Raw genomic sequence first — 15031 nt, 5'->3', positions numbered from 1 at the left:
CACTCCGGGTCCGACGTGCAGAGGGTGGTGGGGTGAATGTGATCACTGATCGGTCGATAGAGGCCGTGGACAGATACCAAGTCCTCAAAGCACACGTTACTCCTTGATTCCCAGCGCAGGATGCTGGCAACTGACATCATGCCCTGATTCAGCCGTGACCCGGTCGTCCTTCCAAGTACCTACCGCCCTGTCAGGACTTTGTACCCCCCCGTTGTCATCAGGCTAGAGGGGCTAGTAGACATCGCTGGCCTCATCGACCTCCACACCATTGATCGGGAGGTCCATCGCTGGCGAGTCACCTGTTGCTGCTGGCCTCTGGCTCGCTCGGTCAGGCAGCATGAGAACTGTCACGATGTCCAGCCTGCCCAGCTCCACCCCCACGCAGGTGTGACACCCAGAAACATGGAGCTTGCGCGTGTGTCCTACCTCCGGGGCGCTCTCGCATTCCCTGCCTCCGCCCTGGCAGGCACACAAGCCCTCCAACCACAGCACAAACAACCTACTCCGTATAGTACCACCCACCCTCCAAACACCTCCCTAGGGGCATCTCCCGCACTTCACCTGCAGTGTTGTAAATTGGGGGGGGGGGGTGGAAGCTGGGGGTAACATATGTACAGGGCCGGAGTCAGTGCCAACCTGGACCAGCTGTGACCATGCCCTTTACGCGGTTTCAACAACCCCCAGGGCTGCGTTTTAAGTGCAAAGGGACAGGAGAGAGCGCCTATTCGTGCCGTCTCAGGGTCCTCGATGGCAGCCTCCCGAGTCGTCACGTCACAGCCCGGGGACGCACAATGCAGCACTGATATCAACATCGTTCGAGGGGTGGGCTCGAATTTCCTAATAGGCCACGGGTAGAGGACTTCAACCTGGTCATCCTGTCAACCCTGCCTTGGCAAAGCAAATGTTGCTTTTCTCCACGTAATATTTAGTCGGCGCACTGTACCACGACGAGGCAGGGAGGAGACTGGCCACAACATGGATTTGTTATGATCATGCATCCCCGGGGAGCGAACGAACAAAGAATCTTGGAGGTGTGTTGTGTGTGAAACGCGGCGCCCGGTGAATCAGATCAGGCCTCTCGGGCCATCGTACGCCATGGCGCTGTCAACCCCACGACAACCGGCCTCCCGCGGCTTGGATGATCCCGGCTTGGGAGCGGTGTTTCCCCAGCCGCACACGGGGGAGAAGACGTATCGCATCGCTCCACGACAACTGGTTGCCGACAGTGCCACGCCAGCCCTGTTACTGGCCACCAGAGAGAGGGCCAGAGACGGAGGAGTGACTGTACCTGCGACCGTCGGCGGCCTAATAAGGGCCAGCCCCAAGTTGCGGTGTGCGGTAGTGTGGGAAGTGAGAAGAAGAAAATCTCCTTCTCGGTTGGGATATGCTTGAGAAGCTGAGCCTTTGTCCGCGCACCGGCGAGTCGCCCAACGGCGCCGGCTGTCAGCTAGTTGGTCCCCTTGCCTGAGGACTGCAGACCTCAGGTCCTCAGGTCCTCAACAACCGCTGGCGATGGCTGCCCAAAACACTACTGCGTAGGAACCTGTGACAAGAGTCAAGCAGGCTGGCCTCTCACAGCCCCCAAACACTTGTGCCCCACCCACTTGTTGATGCGGTATTGCGTGGACCTGTTTGGACAGCAGCTGTCTTGGCGCGCACGCAGCAAGTGTCGTCTGCGCTGTCAGATTGGCCGGCTGTGCATCATGCTTCTTATTGGCAAGTCGCAGGTGAAGGCTCTCTGTTTGGTCCTCATTTCCCTTGCTCCTTTTTTGGGGGGGCGGGAAGGGGGCGGTAAAAAGTATATCTACTCCAAGAGTGACCGACGGTGGCAGTGTCGGAAGCGTGTTCTGCGATTGCTCAAGTGTTCCGTTCGGAATTCCGTGAGCTGATGCAGCCTGCAGTTAGTTACCAAAGTAGTACAGGTCGCCTCTCTCAACCCCCGGCAATTGCGGTACCGTAGCTTTCTCCCCGCAAAAAATAGGGAACCAACCCCTGGCCGCCCTGCATAGGTACCGGCGATCAGGGAAGAAAAACTCTAAACAGCGCTCAAGACGTTCGGGATCGACAATCTGACAAGAGCCTCGCCCCGGCTCCGGTGGTGTGGGGAGGGGGGGGAGGGGGGGAGAAGGGGGTAGGTTCTTCCTTCCTTCCTTCCTTCCCTCGAGCTGAGCCTGCCATCCTGCGTTGGCGGAACTCTTCCACCCCCCCTCCACCCCCCCTCCAGAATTCCCACCCAAACTTGCCTCCCCCAGAAGGAAGTCTTAAGTACGTGGCGTGATGATGAATCGCCCGGCACGGTACTATCTCACATTCCCAACACAGGCAACGCCCCCTTCCCCACAGAGTGACACGGTGTAACTTTCCTGTTCCTGATCAGCTCATCTCACCCATTTTCACCTGCTGCGGAGCCCCAGCTTTTTTTTTCATGCTCACTTCTCCCGATGCTGTCTGAGCCTTTCTTCTCCACGTCGCCCCCCCCCCCCCCGACCATGATATCTTGTCCGTGACCCGTGGACATGATTAATTGGTTTTGTAGATCTCGTGAAGGTCAGCATACGGTTTGATACGGCCACAGTCACCCCAACCGAATTTCTCGTTTGTGTTGGTTGATACGTGTATCGGTCCCTGAGGTAGAAACCCCCCGGAGGAGGCTGAGCTTTTCATGCAGCTCACCTCACCTCACGTCTGGTCGAATGAATACCGGACCACAAGTGGCCCTCATGCCCATGATAGGCTGTCAGTGATCTGTCCGTAGCTGTGTGTCTCACCCTCCTCTTCTCGCTAATTCCATCTCACATTCGCGAAACCGGAGGGGAGGGCAGCTGGCGGGCCCAGCGGGGACGAGATAAGTACCACAGTAGTGAAAGTCTTGCGTCGGATCCGTCCTTCATCCCACTCTCTTGGTAGAGCACGTGGGCCTCGTTCTGGGGTGATGAGGGTAGGGTGTGGCCACCGGTACGTCACAGTGGTTGATTTGGAGCCTTGGGGCGATTTGGGACCGAGTCATGTCACGACAGCTTTCTTGCTAGGTCGTCAGCTTCAGATGGGGTTTTTGGTCCGCCGGCACACTCTGAGGTGGAAAAACCCTTGGGCGGGCGGGAAAGCGTTATCGCGGTTCATTTTCGCTCTGGTAGTCAGTCAGTCACGCAGGCAAGTAGTGGCTTGGCTTGGCTTTGAAAAGATCTGAGATTGTTTCTGGCTTTTTGCGCCATCCTAGGACCACCAGGCTCCCCCCTTGAGGACCTAAGGCCGTACTCCCGTCCCTTCCTGCATGTTGTTGTAACTCCGCCAGGCCTCCCTGGATCATGTGTCTATCTGATATCTGCGCGAAACAACAGACACGATCTAAAAAGGAAACAAAAAATAGAAAATGTCAAACCACTTATCACTGGCTATTCAGCACACAATGATCGACCCCGCCATCCGTGTCCTGATCCAACCCAAAATCAAAAGAGAAGCGAAGCTGTCTATCCACCGGGGAAACGGGTTCTCTATGCGGCTGATTATTGGTCAATGTTGTTAACGGATAGTCGTCCCGAACGCCTCGCAAGTTTATCCATCTATAGTAGTCCTGTTCATCATTCGTACATCGCCTGGTGCTGGTGGTCGTCCACTTCACCTCCGCCTAGGAGCGATCCATAAGATCTCCGCCAGCGATGCTGTTGGATGAGGAGCTGCGCCCGCTGCTGTTGAAGCCGTCGGGGGCCAGAAGGTCGTGCACTGCCACCTTGGGGACCTGGGGAACGGGAAGCTTCCGCTGGTTCCCGTCAGGCCTGCTCATGATGTCCGACAGCGACATACCGGTCCTCACAGGGGCGGCGCCGCTTGTGGGCGCCGGGCTTGGGAACTGCTGCTCGGGCTGAGGCTCCAGGGGTGCAAGCGCGGGGGTGTGGTGTCCTAGTGAGAGCTGTCTGAATGGGGGAAGCTCGTAGGTAGCCTGGTAGGACGGACGCAGGCGAGGCGAGTGGGCTGGCGTGGCAAGTGGCGTGTGATCCGGTGTGGGGGACAAGGAGTCATGTGAAAAAGTTGGCGACGAGGGAGCAGTGGAGTTGGGAGAGTTGGGCCTCGACCTCTTCGCGTGCCTGTAGGCGTGCGAGTAGTGGTCGTCGTGGTGCTCCTCCTGAGAGTTTGATCTCGACATGTGGTAGGCTGACAGCGAGGGCAGGTTGCCGCGAGAGCCGTGAGAGCTGTGCGAGTAATAGGGGTGGAACCTTGAAGAGTGGTGGCTTGCTGAAGGGGCCATCAGGTTGTCACGCTCAACCTGGTGGGCAGCCTTGGCGAGCATCGTGATGTCCATGGGCCCGCTGCCATGAGGGCTGCCAGCCGGGGCTCTTCCGAAGGGAGCAACAGTGTTGTGTGGCAGGACGAACTGAGAGTACGAGTGAGGGGGAGACACATTTGGCGACGACAGGGAGGAAGGCGGAGCGGAGCGGATGTTCTTTGGAGCTGGGGGCGGCATCATGTCGCCGGGCTGCAGACCACCCATCATCTGGTGAGGCTGCTGGCCCTTGTTGCCCCGTCTCGAGTTCGGGTTGCTGTGTATCCTCGAGTGTCGGGTCAGCTCGTCGGAGCGAGAGAACTTCTTGCTGCAGCCCGGGAAGTTGCAGGCGTGCGGCTTCTCGCCCGTGTGCGTCCTGATGTGTCTTGTCTGGTGCTCCAGGCGGTGGAAGGCCTTATCACAGAGCGGGCACTTGTACGGCCGTGGGAGCTCGTTGCTCACCTCGGCAGGCTGGCCGGTGGGCAGAGGCCCATTTGGACGGAGGACAGAGACGGAGGCCATGTCTGCTTCGTTGTGCTGCTGGGTGGGAGACTGCGACTGGCTGGTGCTGCCGCTGTTGGTGCCGCTGGGGGATTCCTGGTGTTCCTGAGCGGCGGCCGCTGAGGAATCGGGGTTCAGCAGATTTGCGAAATCTACTGCGGACTGTGACCGTTGCATGTGATCGCCCTTCTCTGGATTAACCAGACCCAACACGCCAACCGGTTAGATGGTCCTTGGTGACTGGACGTTGCGTTTCCTCGAAGCTGCTGCAGGCTTTGGCAGCAGTCGGGTTGTTGACGTAATGGTGGTGGCTGTGGATACTAGTCGTCGTCGTCGACAGTGGTGGTGGTGGTGGTGACGACGAGGGAGGGTCGACAGGGTTGTTGGTATTGCTGAGTCTTGTTGCAGAGATATGTGTGGGAGCCTGAAAGACTTTGGACCCGGTTGGGGCAGGTGTACTTAAGTACGTCGGGTGTTGTGGGAGGACCTTGAGCAGATTGGTTGTTGTAGGATTTGGAAACGGGTTGGGGAAAATCGGATCTCTCACTCTCTGGGGAAAGGGGGTTTTAGGGAGAAAAAAGAGGCAGCGGAGGCCCTTGGGGGGTGGGAGGAGGGGAGCCGAGATCTTTTTAAAAACGATCCATGTATGGCGCCTTTTTTCCCACCGTCAGGCTTGCGGGTCGCCCAAAGTCACAGCACGTAATGGACGGGTACAGTGCAGTGTGCAGCGCAACCAAGCCCAGCCCCAGCCCAGCGCAGTGCCCGCAGGACCCGAGGTACCAATGTACCTCGCCCGCCCAGCCTTTGCGCTGCCCGGTGGCCCCCCCAGTGGCCCCAGTGGGCTGCCCACACCCCGGTCTTGGGGGGCCACCCCTGACACACCTCCTGGGAGGGCCAGGGAGGGAGACTTCAAATCTGTGGAGAGCGCTGAGGTGACGACCGGGGGAGGGATGTACACAGGCAGGGCGGCATCTAAGCACCTGGCTGTGACTGCTGCAAGCCATCGCGGGGGTACACCTAACAACCGCCCCAGACAGGGAGCCCCGGGGTCCGACCTTCGAGGAGCCGAGTACATACCCAGGTACTTCGGTACTTTCCCTCCCGCTATACACAGTAGGGAGCGGTAGTATCTTTTCCCTCCCAGTCTGTCCGTCTGCCCACCTGCCCATCCTCTGCTGCCCCCCCCCCCCCATATCAGGAGCGTGGGGAGGAACAGCCTAGTAAAGTACCTAAGTAGAGTGACCCCCAAGACTGCCCCAGGGCTGGAACACACCACAATCAAAAACTAAGGTGTCAGACTGTCAGTAAGCCAACAATTAAATCCCATGCCAACACCGCCGGCGGTCAACACCATGCAGGCAGAGAGACACGCAGTAGCGTACAGAGAATGAATGGCAAAAAGGAAACCAGGAAGCAGACCAGGCCATCCGTCCTGCAGGCTCTCACATAATCATAACACAACATACTCCGCCCCGGCGCATTTTTGCTTTACCCTGGCAGTACTGTAACCCGCACGCACGGGTAGCCTTCATGCAACGGACCGGCAAGCAAAGGCAGCCAAGCAGCACCTCCTTCGACCACGTTCTCCCGCGGTGATGCACGTATGTACAGTACTGATATCATGCTGCGGTACTGTCAAAGTGTACCCCGTACTCCGTACAGGGACACATACCATCGGCTCAGAATCACCCCAGAGTCGTGACAGACACACAATCTGGGGTCCCCGCCCGGCCCCAAATGGTTGCCCCATGCCCAGCCGCGATGCCCACGCCCATGGAGACTGTCTGCCATGGCCCTCTTCCGCTAGCGGGGCGCTTATCTTGCCTGTCCCTTCGGCGTAATGCAGTACGGGGGGCTCGGGGGGGGCTTGCTTGGTGACTTCATCTGCTCACCCTGAGGGCAATCCTTTCCACGATGATGGGTATGGCTCCGCTCGCCTCAGGTACATTATCACAACGGACACGGGGGAAGCCCTGGGGTCCCACAACCGGCCGCCTCGAGACTACATTGATGCCGGATAAGCGGTTGTTGTGGGGAGATTGCCTTCCCACAAGCATGGGAACACTTGCAAGCCACACGGTCGAGCAACGCAACAACACCATTGGAGCGAGCTTGACGAAGAACGCCATCGATACCAGATGGAAATTGCTCAACCCTCTCACCTCCTTCGGTCGTTGATCAAGGGCCGGCGTGGTGGTATTACTGAAAGACTGGGTCATTGGTTGGACACGGGCGCTCACACAATCGCATCAACATGAAAGCAGACCTAAGCCTGGAGTTTTTATCTATGGCGGCTGAGACCCGCGGCATTTGCCATGATAACCTACCTGTGGGTGAATCTCGTCCACAGGGCACATCGCGACAGAGTGCGTCGAGATTGCGAGTCGTCAGGGAAATCCCCAAGAACCGCGATAACTAAGGCTGGGGCATTCCTTGGCCCACTGTCAGCTGTGTTTACCCGCGATACCACTACTCATATAACCCTTGGGGATGGGCCAACTCCGTCGGCTCGGCGCAACGACAGCAACAGCCCTTCTACCCGCGGCTATAGGGCGCGCTCGGGATTTTGCACCATGAATGATCAGATCAAACACTTCGGGTAGCTGAAGGGTTTGCGGAGAGTGGCCCGTGGGGGGGGGGCCTCCAGAGACCGGGGAACGGGGTGAACGATTGGGGGGGGGGGGGTCGACCGATTTCCCCAGACTGGTGACGCATGCTCTTGACCGTGTTATGCTGGACCATTGCGTGCTTGTGCGCTTGGGTGACTCTTCTTGCTTCCCCTGCCCAGGCTCTCCCATTTTCTAATTCAAGACTACACTAGAACAGCGTCTCCTTCGCCCTCGGCCTTCGGTGACAGTTACCCCAGCGCTTGTCACCGTGTCATCAGGGGCACGCAGGAGCCGCCATCGAAAGCCTAGGCCATCGTAGCTGCGGCCGATAAGAAGTCATCCTGGGGAAACGTGGGGAGAGCTACCTCAACCCGAGAAATCCTCGTGGGGGCGTGTGCCTAGAAAAGATAAGGAATCTGGCCGAGTGCGCTTCCTCCTATGGCCCAGAAGCTGAGGATGGACCTACCTCGCTCAAATTTCGGAGCCGCCTGAGAGGCCTGAAGCTTGCTAGAATTCCAACCATGACAACATCGACCATAGCAAAAATTTGCGTGTCTGCCTTTCAGAAGGCATGGCTGGCAACATAGCCCCACTTACAGCCATGTCTCATGGTGGCATGCCCGACTGCACTTCTCGCCCCATCCTGAAGCAGTCCAGCCTGCGAACTCGCGCACAAGTCTGCCTGCCAGCCAAAACAGGGGCAAACCTGCGGCAAAGCTCTGCCATAATGGCAAACCTTCACAGGCCTCTTGTGCGAGCCGCCTCCCGCTAGTTGGCCCTCTGGTTGCCACGGTGCATTTCATGACTAGATGCCGGGTGGAATATTTGAGCGTTGAGAATGGTCTGAGAGCATTTGGTCGGCTTCCAGTCCTTGCAGACCGCTGCATGCCCCAAGAAGAAAAGCGAGGCAGGCATGGCTCTCGTCCTTTACATTCTTGGAGTATCCTGGCCGCGCGGTCAACCTGTCTGTTGTCAGGTCTCTGGCGGTGGTTTTCCGACTTGCCTCGGCTGCATGCCCAGCCTGCCAGCTAGCAGTCGAGATCGGATCCGTCACTGCTGAATCACTGGAACGAGGGAGACTGGGGCCTCGGTTTCACAAAGGCTTACAAAGCCTATACTCAGGCTCGTGAGAAATACGCAGTAGTGACCCATCAAGGGCGGTTGCAGCCGTGCTGGTCAGCCACATGGTTCCTTGCGATAGCACATGTCAGCGTTCTACCCAGGCCCGTTGGCCGTTGGCTGATGGATATGCAGGCAGGCAGGCAGGGTGTGCGACCACAAAGCTTATCATTAGAGCATGAGTCTGGCCCGCGAGACATGACGTCGACAGACCACGCCAATGGTCAGTGTCTGCATAGTGTTCAAAGTCAAGTAGCGTATGCGGGCGTGGAATGCTGGCTTGGACATCGGTGCTGGCTGCTAACATGTGATGGCGGCGGAAGCTCGAACGCCCCCCTTCAAAAAAAAGAAGAAAAAAAGTACCGCTCCCCCGTTCGAATCTTGCCTTCCCCACGAGCTTGCACCTTTCGGCTGTGGGGAGCTGATCTAGGGCTGCCTGCCAAGCTGCAGGCGCTGGCCCTTTGAAACCGTATCCCCCCGATCCAGCCAGCGCGGCCAGTGTCAGTCTAGTCAGCGAGAGACGGACTTCCTGAACAGGAAGGCCGAACCAGTCGCAGCTTAACCCTCTGTCTACGAATAGCAACCAGCTGTCGCAACCCTCACTCAGCCTTGCCCGCCAAGTGCCGCCTTGGCATCGCAATGATGATCCCATCGCAGCGATGATTGCATTGTTTGATGACACGTCTGGACAACGAGTCATTTGAGACAGGTGGTCTGGACCACATCCGAGCGTCGCGAGATTCCTGCAGTGGCAGCACGCCTCCAGGTCTCGCAGGTCTCGCAGGTCCAGAGGGTGTTGGTGTTACGTCAAGCGTCCGCCTCCCTCCGTTCCCCCGTTCCCCCAGCCTGCCAGCTTGGCAGGGACGTCAAAAATCTGCTCGTCGACTCCGTATTTCTCGGGGAATTTCTGCGAGGAACTGCTGGACCTGCTGCGGCCATGATCTGGCAGCTGCCCTATCGACCGGCCTTCCATGCCCACGGGCAGACGGGCGTCGTCCGACGAAGGGAGCCCCTGTGGTGATCCTCCGTGGGCCGGTACGCTGCGCACAACATGTCCATGTCAATCGCGAGGTCTCGACCGACACCCTGCTGGGCTTGCCAGCCTGGCAGAGCCTGGCAGAGAAGGACCGTATATTTCCCCGGCTGAAATCGAGCTGTGAAATATAATTGACCGGGGCTCCACCGTCCTGGGGCCTGGGACTGGGCCCCAGTGCGGAATCCTGACAAGCCGTGGGTGCGTACGTAGCTATGCCACAGCATAGCATCAAAGCACATGGGGCTCTTTTTTGTCACTCCTTTCCCCAGTTTTGGCCCCACATTGCTCGCGATGCGAGTCTGCCCGAGGGCCTTTGGGGGCCGAATCTGGGCAGGGCGAAGCGCCCTCCTCGGCCATTACCACAGCGATTGCCTCTGCGCAATCTCGCCTACGCAGAGTATTGCAATAGCAGCCTCGCACGAGCCTGACCCTGGGGAAATCGCAATCACATGTTAGCACCGACTTTTTCTCCCTAGGCCAATGAGCTCACCAAGTCGGGATAGCTCCGGCCCTTTCAAAAGCGCTGCTGGGCTGGCAGGGCTGGCGGGCGGGCTGGCGGGCTGGCTGGCTGGCTGGCTGCACGCATCCATTGGCCCGAATGGGCCGAATTCGAGAATGGAACGTCAGGATCTGTCCTCCCGCACCCTAGCGAATGAAATGGCTATTTCGGCGCATGTATCTCCGTACACACATTCCTCTAACCCGTCCGGATGCTGTCCCTTGCAGCCGTCCTCAACGTGTTCCTGGCCAGCTTGGCCAAGCCATCCAGATCTGGGAGCGTTTCTCAATGTCGACTTCCAAATCGAGTCGACGGCGCTCAGAGAAAATTCGATGTGCGATCTCTAGCCTTGGCCTCTTCGCAGCCGGTTCCACCCGTTCCCAATCGTTGATTCGGAACTTGGGCGAAACGAGCCGCAAGTTTTGACCTACTTTACCTAGGGGTTTCGGTCGGAAGTCCCGGTACGCCTAAGGAAGCATTCAGGGCTGATCGTGTCATCTCTGTTGCAGGGAGGAGCCGACAGCCGCGCAAATCAACTGAACCAGAAGCAGACGGCGGCGGTGTCCCTCAGTCAGGCACACAATAGCATAACTGCCATGCCCAAAGAAACACCCAGGATCCTTGGGATGACTTGTCAGCGTCGTCAGCAGCGTGCCGAGGAAGTCGTTCATGATTTGTTGCCGGGCTCTCAACAACGACAACAAATCTGCCCCTGCCCCGGACACCGGTACAGCCCCAGAGGGAGACCACTGAGCGCCGGTAGCCCGCACCCCTTCCTTGACACTGTGGCTTCGGATTCCTTCCGACGGCCCATGAGGTGTTCGGTGGGAAATGTTTTCCAAATCCGACCTGGGGATAACAACACGCTAACACGCCAAGCGACTGCACGCTTATCGCTGCTCAGCCTCCGGCCAAGTCACTCTTGGGGGTCCTGATAGTAGACTCTGACAAGAGCGCATAAATTGTCTTCTGCTCGGCATATCCGCTAGTTTCCATGGCGCGTCCATGGTACCGACTGCAGCGCACACACGGTACTGGAAAGGCAGCGCCGCCGGGGCGCAACCACAGACCGTACCCCGAACATTGACCCCAGATGCCCACGTTGGAACGGCGGTTCCTCTTGATCTTTTATTTTTGGGGATGATAACATGCTATCGTTTCGCAGGTTTGGCCGCGGTTCCGTTAGGTTCTTCTACCTTCCTTCCCCTTTAGGCTGGGCTTCCCCTTATCTGAGCGGTAGTGCACACTACCTTGAGGAAAAGGTCCGGGATCCGACAAAATACGGAGTACGGAGTACGCACACGGGTCTCGAATCTCCTGAGGAGGCTTCGCGACCCCAGATTCTGCCCGGGGTCGATCATCAGGGGGCTCCAACTTGCGGGGTGGGAATGTTACATCCCAAGTCAGGGTCGCTGATAGCGGAATTGCAGGTCCACCGGAGTATTTGTCGTCGGCTGTCTGTCGTATCAACGGCCGACCTCGTCCTACCAACTGCCAGCGCTCGTGCTGAGTGGCTTCAGCAGGCGGGACCCGATGACAATTGGCTTACAGGCCCGCCTCGCATTTGTGAGCCAGCAGCCCGCTGTCAGCTGACATGGCAATAGTGCGAGAGGAGAATTTTCCCGAGCGTCTCGAGGGGGCTCTTTCTTGTGGTCCCCTAGATGCAGCGACCTCATCAGCGACGGCCAGTCTGCTGGCGAGCAAGGGCCCAAAGGGACCCCCACGACCCACGCACCGCCTTGACCACGCAATCTCGCTGCAGCTGTCCGTCCACGACATGGCCTCTGAAACCCCGTACCCTCTGCCCTCGGCAAACGTCGTGGCCCGGTGGGGGAAGCCCCAGAGACACGAGAAACAGCCAGCGTTGGGAAATTTGGATGCTACTAGGCGGACCGGCGAGTAACACAGTGTGTGGTGCAACACGCCGCTCTCCCCAGACATACGCCGGGGCCGACGTGGTCGCAGTAATTGTTCCGGGAAATCAGGGGGGAAGTGAGATGTCACTTCTGTGAGAAAAGGGCGTGGAGGCGTATCCGTACACCGTAACCGTAGACCCCTAGCTGTGGAAATCAGATGCAACGGCGAACGAAGAAAGCTCTTTTCAGTGGACCACGGCTGCTGGCCTCGCATCGTACCCACCGACCTGAAGCTTACATTGGGGAGCCTGCAGGAACATTTGGGTTTCGAAAGATGCCATCAGCATCTAGGGCATCAACAGCTATTGTGGTGAATGTGGTCAAATGTATTCCATGATGACGAGTTCAGCGAAGCTCGAGATAATCCATGTACCTATGTACCCCACATGCTTGCTCTAGCATGTGCAGTCGAGAATGTGGGGGAGGCGCGTCTAAAAAGTCCATTTCGAGGACCACGCCCCTTCCCGCCGCGGGCAACTCCCAACAGCTCGCAGCACCGGGGATCGCGTTTCTGAATGAGACAAGAATTCCTGCAAACATCGACCAGAAAGAGACCCTGATTGTCAAAGCTTGACCTGCCCTTGCTCGTTCCCCGGAGTCAAGGCGGTGGTGTGCGCCATGGAGTACCACGAGCGGCATGGGCACGACGTCTGCAGTTTTGACCTGCCCTCAACGCGTACGTAAATCGAAGCATTGTCAGCTGTTTTTTTGCCGCCCACGGTTGTGACGGGTTCAACGCTGATACCATGCTCAGACCGCCTGCCGACCGTCTCGGCTGCACAGGCTCTCGAGGACCTGGATGCCAATGTTTCGAGATTCGTGTCGACCAATCTCCCCGACTTGGACAATGCCTTAGCCGCCGGTGCTGCTGCCAGCAGCTCGCCCGGCGAGGAGGGGGCCAGTGCAGGTGGCATACACAAGGGCCACCTCACCGAGATCTGGGGGCCCCCCGGGGTGGGGAAGACTGCCTTTGGCATCCAGGCCGCCGCGGACGTCCTACGGGGTGGCAAGGGCGTCGTCTGGGTAGGTCAGTAAGCCGCCTGCCGTCTCTTCGCCACCAGGCTCCAGGCTCCAGGCTCCAGGCTAATGCTGAAGCTGCAGACTGCTTCTTTCCCGTCTCCCGCGATCGATTGACAGAAGTGTGCCGGGCCGGGGCTGCTGGCGGTGAGGATGCTGCATCAGACCATCTCGACGGATTCGTCCATTATTCCTGTCCTAGTCTTGCGCACTTCATCGCCCTTGTATGCCGGCCCACCCGGTCCTGCATCCCGCCAGGAACTGCTCTCATTGTTGTTGATTCGCTTTCTGCACTGCTAAATCATGCATTTCCAAGGCTACCGGCTCAGAAAGCTGCGCCAAAGCCCAGCGGCAAGGGCGAGTAACACCACGCCCGCGGTCCTCAGAGCTATGCTAACTATACTAGGTCCCTCCATGTCCTCTAAGCGACTGCAGATGCTTCAATACGTAGTTGGTGCCCTACAGAAGCTAGCTGCGACTCGTGATGTTGCAGTAGTCATCCTCTCCCAATGTGCAACAAGGATGCAGGCGGAGCGAGGTGCGACTCTCATACCTGCCATCAACGCTAATGTCTGGGAACAAGGCATCGCCACGAGGGTGGCGCTGCTCAGAGACTGGATGTGGGACGATGGGCATCCATACGGTGCTCGCCTTGCCGCAGTCCAGAAGGTGAATGGCATGACGGCCGCAGATGGTCTGGACAGGCTCTTCGCTTTCAGTATCGACTCGGTAGGTCGCGTCGCTCCTTGCCTTGTCCGGTACCTGCTGCATGCTGATGGCTCCAGACGGGTTTGGTCCCGGCCCATTTTGACGGACACGCTGCATCTTCCGGTCCCAAACGAAAGCTGGGCGAGACGGGTTTCGAGGTCGTCGATAGCGAAGATGAGGACTACGGCTGGCAAGAGAAGGACTCTAGCCTGTTGCCAGGGATGCCTCCCCAGTGGCAGGGTAGTGAAGACCTCATACTTGGTCAACCACACCACGAGACTGAAGGAGACAGCCAAGTCGAAGACTCCGAGTTGGAGAACGGCAATCTCTCCGACGATGAGGAATGAATCGCCTCTAGTCGCCGGTCTTGATGCTCCACCCGAAAGACCACCGCGACAAAACTCCAAAAAGTCACCATCGTGAGGACGGTCAAGGCGTACACCCGTATAATTTGACGTTGGCTCAACCACAGTAAGGCCGAGTCGTCGTCCCCAGGCGGCCCCGCTCATACAATCTTAAAATGCTGGGGTAAAATATCGCGGGTCGGCCGAATGTCGGTACGATAGGCCCTTCTGTGGAACCAGTTGTACCGGACTACAATATCGGCCAATTCCGCTCGCCTTCCCGCCAAAATACTCGGTCCTTGTGCAATGACAATGGGCCCGAAGAGCGCTTTTTCAAGTTGGCCGCTGTCGACAGTGCGACAATCCCGTGGCACATTCTGACTAGGTCCTCTCCTGAACCACTCAAGCTGACTACCGACGGCGCACAACATGCCTGCAACATAGTGTGACCGTCGAGAAGAGAACAGGCTTCCTGAGCTTCTGGAAACTGGACCTGCATATGTGTGCATGGATATCGTCGCGCGAGGCCTCTAACGGAGGTGATCTGCGCTCCCTGCATATCACCCGTCGAGTCTCCATAGAGGGCTTGGCCTCCGAAAGATATCACGACTCAGTATTGGCCCCTTTAGGAAGTCGACATTTTATGCGCTGTCATGACCCGCGTTCAGCAATAGTTGCAGATTGGCAACATGCCTGGTTGGCGGATTGGCGGGTTACTCTGGGGACACTTGAAGCTTGCCGCTGGCAGACGGTCACGGAGGTGAGGCTAGCCGTGAGGGTTGACATCACCACCTCTATAACGCGCGTGCGCGATCCACGTTGGCACACTACGGAGTACTGTGTGGCACAATAAATTCGAGATTGTACACTACATCCTCCTGGTGTGTGGGTCTCGGTCTGCTGCACGTCGGCGACAAGCCGAGGCTTGCTTGACCAGGGCTGGGAGGGTGTGCAGAGAGATTGATATTTGGACACCGTGGTGTATAGCACCGCCTTGGTTCGCCCTCTTGCAGATGCGGGAGAC

The 15031-nt window shown here is 58.1% G+C and overlaps 2 protein-coding genes across 2 annotated transcripts; one reads left to right on the top strand and one right to left on the bottom strand.

Annotated features, from left to right (window-relative positions):
- Nucleotides 1–2230: 2230 nt before the first annotated feature.
- Nucleotides 2231–5347, bottom strand: KVR01_003982 (uncharacterized protein). The gene has a single exon (XM_044790000.1). The coding sequence runs from the start codon at nt 4934–4936 to the stop codon at nt 3626–3628; it is 1311 nt and encodes a 436-aa protein (XP_044648997.1). The 5' UTR covers nt 4937–5347; the 3' UTR covers nt 2231–3625.
- A 4134-nt stretch (nt 5348–9481) lies between these two features.
- Nucleotides 9482–15005, top strand: KVR01_002645 (uncharacterized protein). The gene is made up of 4 exons (XM_044792721.1): nt 9482–12614; nt 12693–12965; nt 13040–13684; nt 13741–15005. The coding sequence occupies exons 3-4, from the start codon at nt 13259–13261 to the stop codon at nt 14008–14010; spliced, it is 696 nt and encodes a 231-aa protein (XP_044647660.1). The 5' UTR covers nt 9482–12614; nt 12693–12965; nt 13040–13258; the 3' UTR covers nt 14011–15005.
- The last annotated feature ends 26 nt before the right edge of the window (nt 15006–15031 follow it).

Source organism: Diaporthe batatas (genome assembly GCF_019321695.1).
Source record: "Diaporthe batatas strain CRI 302-4 chromosome Unknown Contig00003, whole genome shotgun sequence".
NCBI classification, from domain to species: Eukaryota; Fungi; Ascomycota; class Sordariomycetes; order Diaporthales; family Diaporthaceae; genus Diaporthe; species Diaporthe batatas.
The sequence above is the reverse complement of the archived record's forward strand: the minus strand, read 5'-3'. Positions and strand labels throughout refer to the sequence as shown.